This window comes from Trichomycterus rosablanca, chromosome 13 (genome assembly GCF_030014385.1).
Source record: "Trichomycterus rosablanca isolate fTriRos1 chromosome 13, fTriRos1.hap1, whole genome shotgun sequence".
Classification (NCBI taxonomy): domain Eukaryota; kingdom Metazoa; phylum Chordata; class Actinopteri; order Siluriformes; family Trichomycteridae; genus Trichomycterus; species Trichomycterus rosablanca.
The window spans coordinates 11,279,689-11,297,750 of record NC_086000.1 but is presented as its reverse complement, the minus strand read 5'-3'; the positions used below and the strand labels follow the sequence as shown (position 1 = coordinate 11,297,750).

General features: G+C 38.7%; 2 protein-coding genes across 2 annotated transcripts in view; both read left to right on the top strand.

Moving 5' to 3' along the window:
* The window catches only part of ivd (isovaleryl-CoA dehydrogenase), a 29,667-nt gene extending 25,349 nt beyond the window's left edge, over nt 1-4,318 (top strand). The window contains exon 12 of the mRNA XM_063006800.1: nt 2,908-4,318. Coding sequence (XP_062862870.1) covers nt 2,908-3,041 — 134 coding nt within the window. The 3' untranslated portion in view covers nt 3,042-4,318. The remainder of the gene's footprint in view (nt 1-2,907) is intronic.
* Nucleotides 4,319-11,831: 7,513 nt separating this feature from the next.
* The window catches only part of bahd1 (bromo adjacent homology domain containing 1), a 185,192-nt gene continuing 178,961 nt past the window's right edge, over nt 11,832-18,062 (top strand). Inside the window, exon 1 of the mRNA XM_063006797.1 lies at nt 11,832-11,877. The gene's annotated coding sequence lies outside the window, so the exon portion shown is untranslated. The remainder of the gene's footprint in view (nt 11,878-18,062) is intronic.

The following is an 18,062-nucleotide window of genomic DNA, read 5'->3' as shown; positions in this document are numbered from 1 at the left end:
GATAATGCGTATATACTTTCTGACCATAGAAAAGTGTATGTTGGTAGAGATTTTCTCTTACCGTTCATGTCAGTCACAAAATCATGTAGCACAGCAGAGCAGAGGAACCTTTCAGGGTCGACAGGGTAATTAAACATGATCAGTTTTGTAATTAAAAGATAAACATGCTCTGTTGTGTTAATATGGGTTGGCCTTAAAACATTTTCAATGAGGGCACAGGCTCGTGCAGCACTACTCTACTGCAGGGTTTTAGCCGATAAAAAATTTGTTGCAGAGAAAAATAATAATAATAATTAAACTTGTATCTGGGCGCCCTCGTGTGGAGGCTTTATGTTACATCTTGTAAATCACAGTGGGACTGTTTCAGTGAGAGTGAAATCATTTGTGTTGGGTCACATAAAAAATCATTAATGAAATGTGGGTCGCTTGAAAGAAAGTTGGAAAAACCCTGGTCTAATGCACTAGCCCACCATCACTGACATCTTAAGTTTAAATCCCAGGCATGCAAACAGGCACAGTTGGTCGTATGGGTTTCATTTCTGCTGTACAGTCTGCTGTCTGGTTGAGGTGCTGAGTTCAAACTGTGTCTCCTCCATTTGCAGTCCTGCTCTCTGCTGTCGACTGTGCACATGCTGGAGGGGGCATGTGATTGTCTGAGCTTTTTTCAGCCATCATGGGGTGGTCCAAGTGGCAAGGGAATTGCAGCAAGGGAATTTACAATGATTAGATTAGAAGGAATATAGGGGAAAATGCAAAAATAAATGAAATAAAACCTTCTCACTGCAAAGCAATTAATCTTTAATCCACATTAAAATAAACCAGTAATGGGTATTCTATTACCTGTCATTACAGATTAGTTGCAAAAATTTTATTTTATTTTATTTATTTATTTTTTTTTTTTTTTTTTTTTTTTTTTTTTTTTTTTTTTTTTAATCAAACCCAAACCTACAGTGACACCCAAGGAGAATACTCTTGCCAGCCTGGCGTTGGTGAGGTGCAGTCTGTGTAGTTCTTTAAATTGTAATTGTGTCTAGCTCAGATGGATGATGAGTGTACCCTTTTTAGTAATAGATACACCTAGATACCGTTCCCAAAAGATTTTCAGGAAACAGTAGGGACAATATTTGTAGAGACAATTAAAATATAAATGGTGGAATTTAGCTTTAACTGGAATGAGTGGAAATTTAATGGTTAAATGGTGTGTATTTACTTGAGATGCCATTTTAAACAATTTCTTTAAACCAATAACTGACTGTCAGCAGTTAACTGATTTACAGCTTATAACATTAGTAATGTCAAACAGTAAGATAAACACTGTGAGCAAAATGTAGATTTTACATTGTAGCTGAAAGCAAACAGTTCAGTACAAGCATGCTAATCAAAAATGAGCAGTCTGCGTTTTATTGAAGCTCTTGCTGACAATAGTGTAATTGTTATAAGATAATAGTAAAATTTCTACCTTTATACTGGGACATGATGCAAAATACCTACATTATCTTTGTTAGAAAAATAACCTTGGAATGCTGTTCCACATGTGCAGAGTTTACCATGCTGTAAGACTCCATACTGACATCAAACAGCTTTGCCATTTGTAACTTTAATAAGTAAGACGTCAACGCGTTGTTTTTTTCTGCTTAGATTAGAATGACAGTATTTTTCTAAAATATATAAATAAAATAAAAATATAAACAGTCAACTGGCACATGCTCACTGAGGTTGGGTGAGTTACAAATCAACAGTCTGAGCCCTTTTGTAGGTGTGATCTGTAGCTTCACTCTTAGTTAAAAATAAAATTAAATAACTGTTTTTAACTGTCAGTTTTGGGTGCTCAGGAGACACAGCGGTAAAACTCGTTGGTTTGAAACTCAGCTCTGCCATCCAGCCGGGCTGGGTGCCTACATGAACAATGATTGGCTGTTGTTTATACAGGGTGTGAGCCGGATAGGGATCTCATAACTGATGCAATTACGACCTCTGGCTGGCTGATTGATGGCGCCTGCACAGAGTCGAGGAATAATGCGTTGATCAGGTTGTGTCTCTCTATACACAAAGTTGATCTGCATATGAACTTGCCTCGTACAGTTAAAATGATGCAGTCAGAGGGGACATGTGTCAGTCTCAGCTGTCCTCAATCAGGGCGGGGATCGGCATCAGTAGAGAGGAACCATAATTGGATATGCTAAAAAGTCTGGAGAGAAAGGGGTGAAAATGCATTAAAAAAAAATTTTTTTTTTAAACTGTCAGTTTAAATTTAACAGTGGCTTCTAATATATTCTTAATATTTACACAAATGAACATTAAAGAAAATGTGTTCTCGACCCCAGGAATGAGTAGAACACCTATTATAGCTCATCACACATGTTGGAGTTGTTTATTACTTTTATACAACACAATATACAATAAAATAACTTCTTAATGGCGCCCAGGTGGCGCAGTGGGATATTCCACTAGCACACCAGTTCTGAGATTCTGAACTCCTCGGTTTGAAACTTGGCATTGCCACCGGTCGGCTGGGCATCATCTGGCAGGCTGATTGGCAGTGCCTGCAGCAGATACTAATTGGCCACCGTATCTGCTAGGGCAAGACAACCAGACTATGTGTGGGTGCGGTCTTCATACGCTGTGGAAAAAAAAATTATCTTAAAAAATGAAAACAATATAAACTAATGCTTTTGGTCTTTGTCTGTCTTGATTGGACCATTGTAATGCTTTTTGTTTGGCCTTCCAGAAAAATCTATTGACAGACATACAATACAATATTTAGCAGCAAAAGATTCAACCCATATTTAGTGCTACTTGCATTTAGTGTAGTTGATACTGATAGAAATGTGATGTGTTGCTGAGTAATACTGCTTTGTGCTTACTTGATTTAGTGACTAATTTTAAACTGTTTGTTTGAAACTACAGGTGGAAATGGTTACATTAATGACTACCCAATGGGCCGTTTCCTCCGGGACGCTAAGCTGTACGAGATCGGGGCAGGCACCAGTGAGGTCAGAAGGATGGTGATTGGGAGAAGCTTCAACGCCATGTTCAAATAAGACTGAAACTAAACAGGAAGTTCTCATTAGGGATTTACATAATGTAATTCATAGATCCCTGCTGTGATTCTAAGCTATGTAGAGTAAACACAAGGTTACATTGTGCAGAAGAATGTTAGATTGTCCTGTACAATCTAAGCATAACTGTAGCATAACTGTTAGTATTTAGATGGACTATATTTATATTGTATTTAAAATGGACAGATCACACACAACACAAATTTGATCTGTTTAATAGATATGTATCATTTTTTTTGTCTGCATGTCTATAACTAGGCTGGGAAATGTACACTTGTAATGAACTTGGTGTCTTTTTCATTTAACAGTGTAGTATTTCATAAATAAGCACCTCTTTGTGTAATGCCTTGTTGAAAACCTAAAAAAATAACAATAAAAGTTACTCATTTGTGTAAAATAAAAAAGCATAAATGTTTTATCTGCAGTTTTTAGAAGAATTGTAACCATCTAACCTGATTAACAAAATTAAATGGGTCCTCTTAAGTGTTACAAGGTTTTTTTCTAGATAACTACCTAATTCACGGCCATGAAAATCGCATCACGGACCGTAAAAATGATCTATTTCACGTGAAATATGCAATTTGCTGTCAAATTCAAAATTTAAGGTTTGTGTTTAGTGATTTAACGTTTTACATTTAAGTAGAAATATGAGGCGCAACATGAGGCGGTCCTTGCAATCATATGGCATTATAATTAAGTTAGTGTAACAGACATTTCTATGGTGTAGTGTGCTGATAATGTTTGATGTACTGTATGTGTTTACGTATTGAGTGCATTTTGTCCCTTTGGGGATTCCATAAAGTGTGCTTTTCTACACGCATGATCATTTCTCTGCTGCGCCTCAAAAGAACCAGCCAGTATAGTATTTTGCTCCCGATAGTTTGTCTATGTGCAGTTTATTTCTTTCTTTATAAACTCAGCGAACTCTAAAGATGCTCGGTTACACTAGCAATCGGTTAGACAAAATGTCAAAGATGTCGAAGTGTAAAGCAGTTAAAAACATGACTCGGGTAACCGAGTTTGGAAAACTCCCAATCGATTAGGTGGACGCAGAGGATGGAGTGTCAAAACATGGGCAAGTATTTTAGTCTTTGAGAGGGAGCTATTAAAGTAGGCTGTGCTGTGTATTGTAGCTTCTGTTGATTCTATCATTTAATTTAATTATCAGTGTAATTTAATGACTGTCGTGCAGTGTGGCACTTTTCTTTAAAAAATTTGTGAAATCTGTGATTTTTAAATAAAGAATAGATGTATACTAAGGCAGCCCAAAAAATTTATTATTCTTTTTTTTGACATAAATTAGCTTTCCTTCTGTTTTCCTTTAATTGTGTCTATTTGTCACACTGAATGATTTCATATCCCGTATACAGCATGTAATGTAAGATGGACAAAACACAGTTTTTCAATGATCATTTCATTTATTGAATAAAAAAAGGTTATGCAACACTACAAAGGTCATTGCCCTCCTAATCTAACAAACTGGCTGTACCACATTAAGAATTACCAAAGCTTTAACTACAGAGCCAGTTTAAGTTCCAGCAAATTTTGTAACTTTTTCCAGACTTGGATATTTTAGTAATATTGTGTATCTCTCAAGTTTGTCTATTTAAAGGTTCTAATTAAGTGATAATTAAGTTTAAAATCAGAAGAGATAGCAATAACCAAGCTTTGATGTTCCTGCTCTAATTAAATCCAGTTAGCTATTATTATTTCTTCCTTGCTGCTTCCGTATTAGGGAACACCACGCAGGTCATTCTGGTCTGCATAATTGACTTGACACGTTTTTTTAGACCGGATGCCCTTCTGACTCAACCTTTATTTTATAAGGTCTTGGAACAGGCACTGAGAGCGCACTGACAAGTGCATTTCCCAATGGCTAGTCTGTTTGCCCCACCCCCCTCAGCTATAGACAGTCATGTCAGTGTAGATGGCCATCAGTACTGCCGAGATTCAAACCCAGATTTCAGTGTTGGTGGGCTAGCGTACTAGACCTCCGCACCATCCAAGCATTTTTGGGGAATTGAGGATTCTAACTGTGGGAGTTTTGTAATTGAAATTTTTACCTGTTCTTGCTTAATACAGGACTTCAGCTGCTCAACACGTCTCTCTAAAATCCCAATATACACCTCTGTGTCAGTCGTACTTTCACACATATACAAGTCAAGAATTCATGTATGGCTTTCCCCTTGCATAATAAAATTTAACGTGCATTTGCATTTTATGATACAGTGGCATGCAGTATTAAGTGACCGGTTTTCTGAATTACGCCAAAGCCCATGTGGCTATATTTATCACAGTAGCATGATGGTTTCTCATGCAATGCTGTCTAAAGGCTTAGAGGTCACGCACGTTCAGTATTGGTTTTTGGCTTTGCCCTACACAGACTGAGATTTCTTTATATTTGTCCTAAATGCTTTCATGATATCATGTATGGTAGATGGTGAAAAATCTAAATTAGTTGTAACAATGAGAAATTTCTTTTTGAACTGATTGATATTCTCAAAAAGATTGTCATGTGGAAGAGCCACGACCATAAACACTTTGGTGGTTCTTACTTTTATACCCAATTAAGATAGCCTTACCTGCTACCAATTTATCTGCATATCGTGGAATGTTTTAAAAGATGTAGCTTGATGTGCTCGGGTTGCACAACAGTGTTTTTTCGCATTAGGTGCTTACAGGTTGAAAAAAAAATGCAGTGTTTCTTATACATTTACTTTAAATTCCATTTGATTGCAGACATTTTTAATGTTGCTCAAAGAAAGATTGGAAGGGATTTGCTTATTTCTCCCTCTTCAGTGCATAATATCATCAGTGCTCTTCACAAAGGAAATGTACACTTCTGTGTTGCTAGCATTAATGCAGACAAGTACATTTTCGATTAAATCCAATTTGTGATTATTATTTCTTCCCGGCTGTTTTTGTATTAGGGATCGACACGGCAGATCAATCTGGTCTGCATAATTGACTTGCCACAGTTTATTTTAAGCTGGATGCCCTTTCTGACTCAACTTCTGACTTATTGTTTTATAAGGGCTTGGAACGGGCATTGAAAGCACACTGACAAGTGCATTTTTCAACCTTAAATAAAGGTTAAATAGAATGAACTAGTCATATTCTTGTTTTAGGGGCATTTTACAAAATGTCCCAGATTGTTTTGAAAATGTGATTAATATATATTTAAAGGAATGACCCAGCTAAAGATTGTTTCATCCTCATTGCTTATTGTATAAACAAGGGGAAATATCTAGAGAGCGTGATGAAACGAAATTGTTCCAACAATGAAATTAAAGCAAGTGTGTAATAACCCTCAGGAAACAGCTCATGAAAAAGGCAGAGCTGGTCTGGCTTGTTTACATTTCTCATGTTATAAAAACTTCTAGAGTTTTTTGTACCATCCCAATTTACTGCTCACAGTTGAAAACATAACAGACTGTTGTGTTAATTTGTTAGCATGATATGATACTATGATACCACTGCTAATGTTGACTTTGTAACAAGGGCAACATTCTTTAAATGAGCAGCATTATTCATCCTTTTAAAACAACCACTGTAGCAATGTATAAAAATGCATGTATGTTAATTGTGATTTGTTCAAACGGTATAACTGTATATTTAATACATTTAATGCATACAGTAGCATATTTGATGCCACAGTAAATTTACAATGCAGAAAGCAAGGTATATGTTGATGGGTTGATGGGTGTTGTGCCACTTTTGCTTCATATGTTACATACACTGATCAGCTATAACATTAAAACCACCTCCTTGTTTCTACACTCACTGTCCATTTTATCAGCTCCACTTACCATATAGAAGCACTTTGAAGTTCTACAATTACTGACTGTAGTCCATCTATTCCCTTACATACTTTTTTAGCCTGCTTTTATCCTGTTCTTCAATGGTCAGGACCACCACAGAGCAGGTATTATTTAGGTGGTGAATAATTCATGTTGTGCTGGTATGAGTGGATCAGACACAGTCAAGTCAAGTCAAGTCAACTTTATTTATATAGCGCTTTTTACAATAGACATTGTCTCAAAGCAACTTTACAAAATCCAGGACCAACAGATACCCCCTGTTGAGCAAGCCGAGGGTGACTGTGGCAAGGAAAAACTCCCTGAAAATTACAGGAAGAAACCTTGAGAGGAACCAGACTCAGCAGGGCCCATCCTTCTTGGGTGGCCTGGAGGATACTTTAAATAAATACACAATTTACACAGAGCATACAAACACAGAATTAAATTATCTAAAAGTTATAACTGGTAATAAATAGATAAATAGATAATATTAGAGTTGTTATTCGCTCTAGTCTTCAATAAAGTCTGTAGTGATTTCTTGTCATTCTTGGTGCAATTACTCCAGACCCGTCACATCCGGCAGGAGCAGCATAGTTGTCACGGCAGTCTCGACTTTAATCCTTAACCTCGGCGGGTAAACAGGTTTCCATCAGAATGCCTCCTACCTAGTTGGTCCACCTTGTAGACGTAAAGTCAGAGGCGATCACTTATTTATTGCTGCTGTTTGAGTTGGTCATCTTCTAGACCTTCATCAGTGGTCACAAGACGCTGCCTACAGGACACTGTTGGCTGATATATTTTTGGTTGGTGGACTATTCTCAGTCCAGCAGGGACAGTGAGGTGTTTAAAAACTCCAGCAGTGCTGCTGTGTCTGATCCACTCATACCAGCACAACACACACTAACACACCACCACCATGTCAGTGTCACTGCAGTGCTGAGAATGATCCACCACCCAAATAATACCTGCTCTGTGGTGGTCCTTGGAGAGTCCTGACCATTGAAGAACAGCATGAAAGGGGGTTAACAAAGCATGCATAGACTACAGTCAGTTATTGTAGAACTATAAAGTGCTCCTATATGGTAAGTGGAGCAGATAAAATGGACAGTGAGTGTAGAAATAAGGAGGTTGTTTTAATGTTATGGCTGATCAGTGTATATACCCTTTAAAATTTCTCACAATGTCTTTTAAAGTTATAATTGTTTTAAAGTTTCATTTTATTATCAGTCCATATGATATGATTTACCACTGATTTATCTTGGTCCGGCTCTTGACCGTTCCTGCTTTTCTGCATTCACTAGACACAAGGCAAAACACACCCTGGACAGGGTGCCAATTTCAGCCATTCCCCTCAGACATAGCCAGTCATGTCTGTATGTAGAAGCCTAAACAGCCACAGCATCATTGGGAATTTGAACCCTGAATTCCAGCAATCGTCATCATCATTCTGATTATCATCACCACACTTCTAAAAATCAAGAATTTAAGGATGCATTCAGCTTGGTTAATTAAAGGAGATAATCAATTAGCATGGGTGGCAAGGTGATGTGGCTTGTTGAGCACAGCACACTGGACCTTGCCTCTAGTCATGTATGTAAGTGGTTTGATATGTTCCCCCTGCACATATTTGCTTTTCTTTCAAGTACTCTGGTTACCTCCCACTGATAAAAAAAAACACGCAAAGCTGGATTAACTGCTCTAATTTGCCTTCAGCTGTAAGTGAGTAAGTAAGTGGTGAAGTGTGTGTTGTACATTGGACCTGTAAAGGGTGTATTCCCACCTTGCAGCCAGTGTTTTTGGGTGGCACCAGACCCACCGCCAGGACAAATGCACAAGATTGCAGCAAGTTGTAGGGTGGAGACATAACTAACATGAGTGCTGGTGATCTGTGGTTTTAATCTTGCTTCTAGCCAGTCTTTACGGAAGAATTTTGCTTGGGTTCTTTGGATTCTTTACGCTGCCCCAAAACAGGTGTAAAGTGTTTTTCCATCTCACGCATTCTTACAGGTTGTTGTGCTGCAGTGTTTTAATGCAGTTTTAATGTTGCTCAAAGAAAGATTGAAAGGGATTTGCATATTTCTCCCTCTACAGTGCATAATATCATTAAACGGTTCAAGGAATTTGGAGGAATTTCAGTGCGTAAAGGACGCAAGCCTAAGCTGATCTCTGATTCCTCAGTATTCCAGATCTTTTTTTGCTCCAGACCAAAGACAAAAAGGAGAGTTTGTTATGGTATGGGGTTGTGTAAAGATTAGCAAAGATTTTACACTTCTGTGATGGCAGCATTAATGCAGAAAAGTACATTGAGATCTTAGAGCAACACGTGCTGCCTTCAAGACGTTATCTTTTCCAGGGACGTCCATGCATTTTTCAACAACACAATGCAAAACACACATTTATTTTATTTATTTATTTATTAGGATTTTAATGTCATGTTTTACACTCTTTGGTTACATTCATGACAGACACAGGTTATATCGAACACAGTCATGGACAATTTTGTGTCTCCAATTCACCTCACTTGCATGTCTTTGGACTGTGGGAGGAAACCGGAGCACCTGGAGTAAACCCACGCAGGCACGGGGAGAACATGCAAACTCCACACAGAAAGGACCCGGACCGCCCCACCTGGGGATCGAACCCAGGACCTTATTGCTGTGAGGCGACAGTGCTACCCACTTAGCCACCGTGCTGCCCCTGCACACATTACAAAGGCATGGCTGAGGAAGAAGAGAGTACAGATGCTGTACTGACCTGACTGCAGCCCTTACAGAGAATGTGTGGAGACTTTAAAACGAAAAATGTGATGACAACTCTATACTGCTGCATATTTGCATGAAAAATGGGACAAAATAACACCTAAAACACTTCATGAGTTAGTATCCTCTGTGCTAAAGTGTTGTGAGAAGGAAAGGCAATGCTTCAAGGTGGTAAATGCTTTACTGTCCCAACTTTTTTGGAATGTGTTGCATGTTTGAAACGCAGGTAAATGATGGTGACCACACAAAACATGAAATATCTTGAGTTTATAAAGTTTGGAAGGAGTTAAAAGTTGAAGTATATGCAAGGAACACTGCATTTTCTATACTGTCTAAGCTTTTTCTGAGCTGAGGTTGTACACAGTGCAACGCTGATTAGCATGAATGATGCATATCATTGCAAAAGCTAAAAACTACACCGATTAGCCATAACATTAAAACCACCTCCTTGTTTCTACACACACTGTCCATTTTATCAGCTCCACTTACCATATAGAAGCACTTTGTAGTTCTACAATTACTGACTGTAGTCCATATGTTTCTCAACATGCTTTTTTAACCTCCTTTTACTCTGTTCTTCAATGGTCAGGACCCCCACAGGACCACCACAGAGCAGGTATTATTTGGGTGGTGGATCATTCTCAGCACTGCAATGTCACTGACTTGGTGGTGGTGTGTTAGTGTGTGTTGTGCTGGTATGAGTGGATCAGACACAGCAGCGCTGATGGAGTTTTTAAACACCTCACTGTCACTGCTGGACAGAGAATAGTCCACCAACCAAAAATATCCAGCCAACAGCGCCCCGTGGGCAGCATCCTGTGACCAGTGATGAAGGTCTAGAAGATGACCAACTCAAACAGCAGCAATAGATGTGCGATCATCTCTGACTTTACGTCTACAAGGTGGACCAACTAGGTAGGAGTGTCTAATAGAGTGGACAGTGAGTGGACACGGTATTTAAAAACTCCAGCAGCGCTGCTGTGTCTGATCCACTCATACCAGCACAACACACACTAACACACCATCACCAGCAGTGGTGAGAATGATCCACCACCTAAATAATACCTGCTCTGTGGTGGTCCTGACCATTGAAGAACAGGGTGAAAGCAGGCCAAAAAGGTATGTAGAGAAACAGATGGACTACAGTCAGTAATTGTAGAATTTCAAAGTGCCTGTATATGGTAAGTGGAGCTGATAAAAATGGACAGTGAGTGTAGAAACCAAGAGGTGGTTTTAATGTTATGGCTGATCAGTGTATATTCAATGGGTAATATAAAGCAAAGTTAGAAATTATTATTTTAAAACTAAAGTGATGATTAAATAGATGATATACACATGGCTGGATTACTGACCGGGCCAGTGCCCAGGGGCCCTCGAGGTTAGGGGGTCCTGAGGGGGGGCTCCGGGGGCCCTAGCCATGCTTTTGGGGCCCCTAGACTTCTACAGCAGTCGTTCACCATGGGTCCTTGATCTTCTAGGGACCTAGAAATTGCCAGGCAAGCCACCGTACGCACCAACTGCACACAAGGGGAGGGGGAGGGGGGGGGGGGGGGGGGGGGGGGGGGCGCGATCGAGCGTTGCTCCACCAAGGGGGAGGGGGTGTGGCGGAAGCAGTGCCTATCATTTGCAACTGGGAGCTGGTTCACCAAGGGGAGGGGGGTGTGGTGCGAGGAGGGACGCAGAGATGAAGTGCCTTTCAATACATTGTAGGCTGGGGTAATTCAATATTTTGAACACTTTTAAAGGGTGCCGTGACTGAGTAAAGGTTCAGAAACTCTGGTTTAATGTATTAATCTATTTATGTTTTTGGAGGGGGCCCTGGGCAACTCTTTGCCCAGGGGCCCAGACTATCCTTGATCCGTCCTTGGATATACAGTACGGAGACCTGCCTGACACCCGCGTTTGTTTTTCACGAAGCGATGCGCTTTTTAACCGCTGTGGCCCTTTAAGAAACTCCATATTGTCCTAACATGTGATGCGTCAACAGCGAGGAACGGATGGTGCTGTTATAGAAAAATAAAGTGGTGATCGGTTGTGATCTAGTATGAGTTTGATGCGATCTAGTCGGAGTGGTGTGATCGTATATACGCATGGCACTGCACGGGTATAAAAGCGTGGACCTGGATTTATAGATCTACTTACTACACAGTGGATCAAGCGAACGCTTAAACTGATCTGAACTGAACTGAAGCGAACAGTCAGTAATCCATGCACTGCTGGACAGATTCAGCTCTACACCACCTACACGCTGAGAATAAGGTAAGAACTGCTGGGATCGAGATTTCTCTACATTTACTTTGCAATATAAGGATTTAAACGATCTCGTGGTTGCAGTTGGGCTCGTGCTTTGGTCGATACGTTTGGTGGCACGAGACGATCGTGAGGTTGTCAGTTCATATTTATCGTCGAGTTGTGGAAACGCTCGGGTGGAAAAAACACTGATAAAATTTACTGATAAAAACAACACCAAGTCCTTTTAGCTGCTCCTGTTATGATATTAAATGTAAAAGGTGGTAAGACGTGTTCCCAGGAAACATTCACGCAAAGCAGGTAAAACATAAAGAGGCTCTGTGGTAAAGAGAAACCACTAGAAGTTGGTTTTTAACCATCACTGACTGTTGGCATTGTTTTAGTGCTGAACCCCCCAAAACTGCTGTCAAATTTAACCAAGAATCCCAAATTAAATTTACTTATCCTAATAATCCCACCATTATTGGTATTTATACGCCTGGTTTTGTTTTCTTTTTGGGCAAATGTCCTTTGAGTAAGTAAAGGTCTGTCACTAGATGACCCATTAAAACCCAGTAAAAATACACATATTTTCAAGAGAGGAAACTATAACCCCCTTTAAAAAGAACCCCAGAATGCAAATTTTTTAATGATATTAACTTCTCATGTTTTGTAGTGGTTATAAAACACAGATTTTAGCTCCTATCCCACATTTATGCACTTTATGTGAATGTAAAGTATTTACATGTTATGTGGCAGTATAACATTTTACATCTTATAGCTAAATAATAATAGAATGTCCTCTCAGCTGGTCCTGTTATGATATTAAAACTGAAAGGTGGTAAGAAATGTCCCCGGTAAATATTCACGCAAAGCAGGTAAAACATAAAGAGGCTCTGTGGTAAAGAGAAACCACTAGAAGTTGGTTTTTAACCATCACTGACTGTTGGCATTGTTTTAGTGCTGAAGCCCCGAAAACTGCAACTAACGTTCAACCACACTGTCAAATGTAACCAAGCATCCCAAATTCAATTTATTTATCCTAATAATCCCACCATTAAGTCGTAATTGGTATTTATACGCCTGGTTTTGTTTTCTTTTTGGGCAAATGTCCTTTGAGTAAGTAAAGTCTGTCCCTAGATGACCCATTATACATAACAATACACATATTTTTAGGAGAGGAAACTATTACTGTGGATGAAAAAAGAACAGAAACTTTTAAAAAGAACCCCAGAACGTACATTTTTATATGAATATATTAACCTCTTATGTTTTTCACTTTTTATGAAAGACACATTTTCCCCTCTTATTCCACATTTAAGCAATGTAAACTTAAAGAGTTTACATGTTATGTGGCAGTATAACATCTTATACATCTTATAGCTAAATAATAGGCATTGTTTTAGTGCTGAACCCCCCCAAAACTGCAACTAACGTTCAACCACACTGTCAAATGTAACCAAGCATTCCAAATTCAATTTACTTATTATAATAATCCCACGTTTAAGACGTAATTGGTATTTATACGCCTGGTTTACACCCTGGGTGTCCAAGATTAAGACCAGGATGACCCATTAAAACCCAGTAAAAATACACATATTTTTAAGAGAGAAAACTATTACTGTGGATAAAAACAAAAATCCTTTAAAAACTGTCGAATTTAACCAAGCATTCCAAATTTAATTTACTCATAATAATAATCCCCTGTTTAAGCCGTATTATTTATACACCTGGTTTACACCCTGGGTGTCCAAGATTACAAGCAAAACATTTTGTTTTCTTTTTGGGCAAATGTCCTTTAAGAAAGTAAAGGTCTGTCACTAGATGACTCATTATAAGTAATAAGTCACATATTTTTAAAAGAGGAAACTATTACTGGATTAAAAAGAAACAAAAATCCTTTAAAAACTGTCAAATTTAACCAAGCATCCCAAATTTAATTTACACATCATGGATAAAAAAAAAAATAAAATCCTTTAAAAACTGTGAAATTTAACCAAGCATCTCAAATTTAATTTACTTATTAAAATAATCCCACGTTTAAGCCGTAATTGGTATTTATACGCCTGGTTTACACCCTGGGTGTCCACCAGGATTAAAAGCAAAACTGTTTTTTTGTAAAGAAAAAGAAAGTAAAGGTCTGTCACTAGATGACCCATTATAACCCAGTAAAATTACACATATTTTCAACAGAGGAAACTATTACTGTGGATAAAAAAATCCCAAATTGCTTCCCAAATTTAATTTATTTATCACAATAATCCCACCATTAAGCCGTAATTGGTATTTATATGCCTGTTTTACAGCCTGGGTGTCCAGGATTAAAACCAAACCAGTTTTTTTGTCTTTTTTTGTCCTTTGAGTAAGTAAAGATCTGTCACTAGATGACCCATTAAAACCCAGTAAAAATACTATGAAGAAAAATAACAAAAGAACAAAAATCCTTTAAAAACTGTCAAATTTAACGAAGCATCCCAAATTTGCTCACCAAATTAATCTCATGTTTAAGCCGTAATTGGTATTTATATGTCCAAGACATAATATAAACCAAAACATTTTTAAACAGTTTTCTTTTTGGGCAAATGCCATTTGAGTAAGTGAAGGTCTGTCACTAGATGACCCATTAAAACCCAGTAAAAATACACATATTTTCAAGAGAGGAAACTATCACTGAATAAAAAAAGAACAAACTGTCAAATTTAACCAAGCATCCCAATTTTAATTTAATTATCATAATAATCCCACGTTTAAGCCGTAATTGGTATTTATACACCTAGTTTACACCTTGTTTTAAACAAAACAGTTTTTTGACCCATTATAACCCAGTAAAATACACATATGTATGTAAAAATGTAAAAAGGGGTCCTTCCACAATAAAACATTACTACAGTATGAACAACTTGGGAACACTGACATATCCTAACATTACACAAAGCTAGTAAGCAGAATATGTTTATGATTTTGATGTATATGGGGGTGTTTTAAGCATAGCTGAATTTTGAATGTACAGGGGTTGGACAAAATAACTGAAACACCTGTCATTTTAGTGTGGGAGGTTTCATGGCTAAATTGGACCAGTCTGGTGGCCAATCTTCATTAATTGCACATTGCACCAGTAAGAGCAGAGTGTGAAGGTTCAATTAGCAGGGTAAGAGCACAGTTTTGCTCAAAATATTGCAATGCACACAACATTATGGGTGACATACCAGAGTTCAAAAGAGGACAAATTGTTGGTGCACGTCTTGCTGGCGCATCTGTGACCAAGACAGCAAGTCTTTGTGATGTATCAAGAGCCACGGTATCCAGGGTAATGTCAGCATACCACCAAGAAGGACAAACCACATCCAACAGGATTAACTGTGGATGCAAGAGGAAGCTGTCCGAAAGGGATGTTCGGGTGCTAACCCGGATTGTATCCAAAAAACATAAAACCACGGCTGCCCAAATCACGGCAGAATTAAATGTGCACCTCAACTCTCCTGTTTCCACCAGAACTGTCCGTCGGGAGCTCCACAGGGTCAATATACACGGCCGGGCTGCTATAGCCAAACCTTTGGTCACTCGTGCCAATGCCAAACGTCGGTTTCAATGGTGCAAGGAGCGCAAATCTTGGGCTGTGGACAATGTGAAACATGTATTGTTCTCTGATGAGTCCACCTTTACTGTTTTCCCCACATCCGGGAGAGTTACGGTGTGGAGAAGCCCCAAAGAAGCGTACCACCCAGACTGTTGCATGCCCAGAGTGAAGCATGGGGGTGGATCAGTGATGGTTTGGGCTGCCATATCATGGCATTCCCTTGGCCCAATACTTGTACTAGATGGGCGCGTCACTGCCAAGGACTACCGAACCATTCTGGAGGACCATGTGCATCCAATGGCGGTGCCGTGTATCAGGATGACAATGCACCAATACACACAGCAAGACTGGTGAAAGATTGGTTTGATGAACATGAAAGTGAAGTTGAACATCTCCCATGGCCTGCACAGTCACCAGATCTAAATATTATTGAGCCACTTTGGGTTGTTTTGGAGAAGCGAGTCAGGAAACGTTTTCCTCCACCAGCATCACGTAGTGACCTGGCCACTATCCTGCAAGAAGAATGGCTTAAAATCCCTCTGACCACTGTGCAGGACTTGTATATGTCATTTCCAAGACGAATTGACGCTGTATTGGCCGCAACCAGGTGTTTCAGTTATTTTGTCCAACCCCTGTATATTGTGTTAATGGTCTCGCTTTTAAGTAACTTAAATTGGATGGTTTTTGACAGACCAAGTGTATCTAAAGAAAGAGTTTTCACCATTGATAAATATTGTGGTTATGTTGTGACTGCTTGATGGCTTGTCAATGTAAAAATACTGCAACCGTTTCTGGTTTTAAACAACAGTGATTTTATTTGAAGTTACACTGATGTGTGGTATGAGGGGGATTAGTTTCAGAGAGGACAGAGAGGATCAACACAGATGCACTTTAACATTTTATTTGACGTTAGTAAACTGGACTATTTGTACAAAATGAGCCTTAGATTCTTTAATTTGTCACATTGTGTGTTCCATGACCACTGATCCTACACTAGCACAGTCTCACGCAAGCTTAACAGGTGTAATTTTGGTGGAATTAATTGTGTTTTCCTCCATTCACCCCTGAGATAAAGACTCTCATGCAAAATAAAGTGAAACACTGAAGACATTGAAAGTAATTAACAGATAGTAGGGCTGGCTTGTTTAAATTCCCTCTGTCAAATAATAGTCATAACTGTCATTAATGTAAACCACTGTATCTGTATGTTTATCTGTAAATATAGACTAAATCCTAGTGTATTATTGCTGATAATATGCTGTCATGTTAATATGCGACAGTTAACATGGGACAGTTGTGGCCTAGCTGTTAAGGTACTGGAACTGGTAGACTAGTAATCCAAAGGTTGCTGGTTCAAGCCCCACCACTGCCAAATTGCCACTGTTGGGCCCTTGAGCAAGGTCCTTAACCCTTAATTGCTTAGACAATATACTGTCACAGTCCTGTAAGACACTTTGGATAAAAGCATCTGCTAAATGCTGAAAATGTAAATGTGAATATGTTGAGACTCATTTAAGCTTTAGTTTAATCTAACATGAGGTTCAACCTGAAGCTGTTTTCACTTTCACTTGACAGTTTCCTTGTCAAAGTGAATGTCAAGTTCATGAAGTGTGTTAAAAGGTTGTAGTGCCAAACTAGTTTATTTTTAAACATTAAGACAGACTGGGCATAAACACACTTACAGACATGCAGTTAAAACGACATACAGCCACTACATCACCACTTTGCGGTGCTTGTGTTGCATTAGAAATTGCATCCGGACTCACTTTGAAACAGAGTGATGTGTGAAATCAATCTTGTCTAGCTGGAAGAGCTTGCATCTGCTTATTTGTGTTGAGTATGTACAACCTTAACTACTATGTAGGGTTTAAAAAAATAGTTTGTTTATAATATTTTTTTATGACTTTCTCACACTGTCACCTCCCAGCAAGAAGGTCCTGGGTTCGTTTCCCGGATGAAATGGTCCGGGTCTTTTCAGTGTGGAGTTTGCATGTTCTCCCCGTGTCTGTGTGGGTTTTCTCTTGGAGCTCATGTTTCCTCCCACAGTACAAAGACATGCAAGTGAGGTGAATTTGAAGATACAAAATTGTCCATGACTGTGTTTGATATTAAGAAAAACTTGAACAGATCATTTGTCATGAATGTAAACAAAGTGTGTAAAACATAACGTTAAAATCCGAATAAATAAATAATGTTTTTCTCTGACACACGTCTCTTGGTAAAGTAAGCAGAGATCCGTCACTAGACGGCCGATTATGGATTAAAAAAATTAATCAGAATTGACCTTAACCATTTAGATTTTGACCTAAATCATTTTATATATATACAGTGTATCACAAAAGTGAGTACACCCCTCACATTTCTGCAAATATTTCATTATATCTTTTCATGGGACAACACTATAGACATGAAACTTGGATATAACTTAGAGTAGTCAGTGTACAGCTTGTATAGCAGTGTAGATTTACTGTCTTCTGAAAATAACTCAACACACAGCCATTAATGTCTAAATGGCTGGCAACATAAGTGAGTACACCCCACAGTGAACATGTCCAAATTGTGCCCAAATGTGTCGTTGTCCCTCCCTGGTGTCATGTGTCAAGGTCCCAGGTGTAAATGGGGAGCAGGGCTGTTAAAT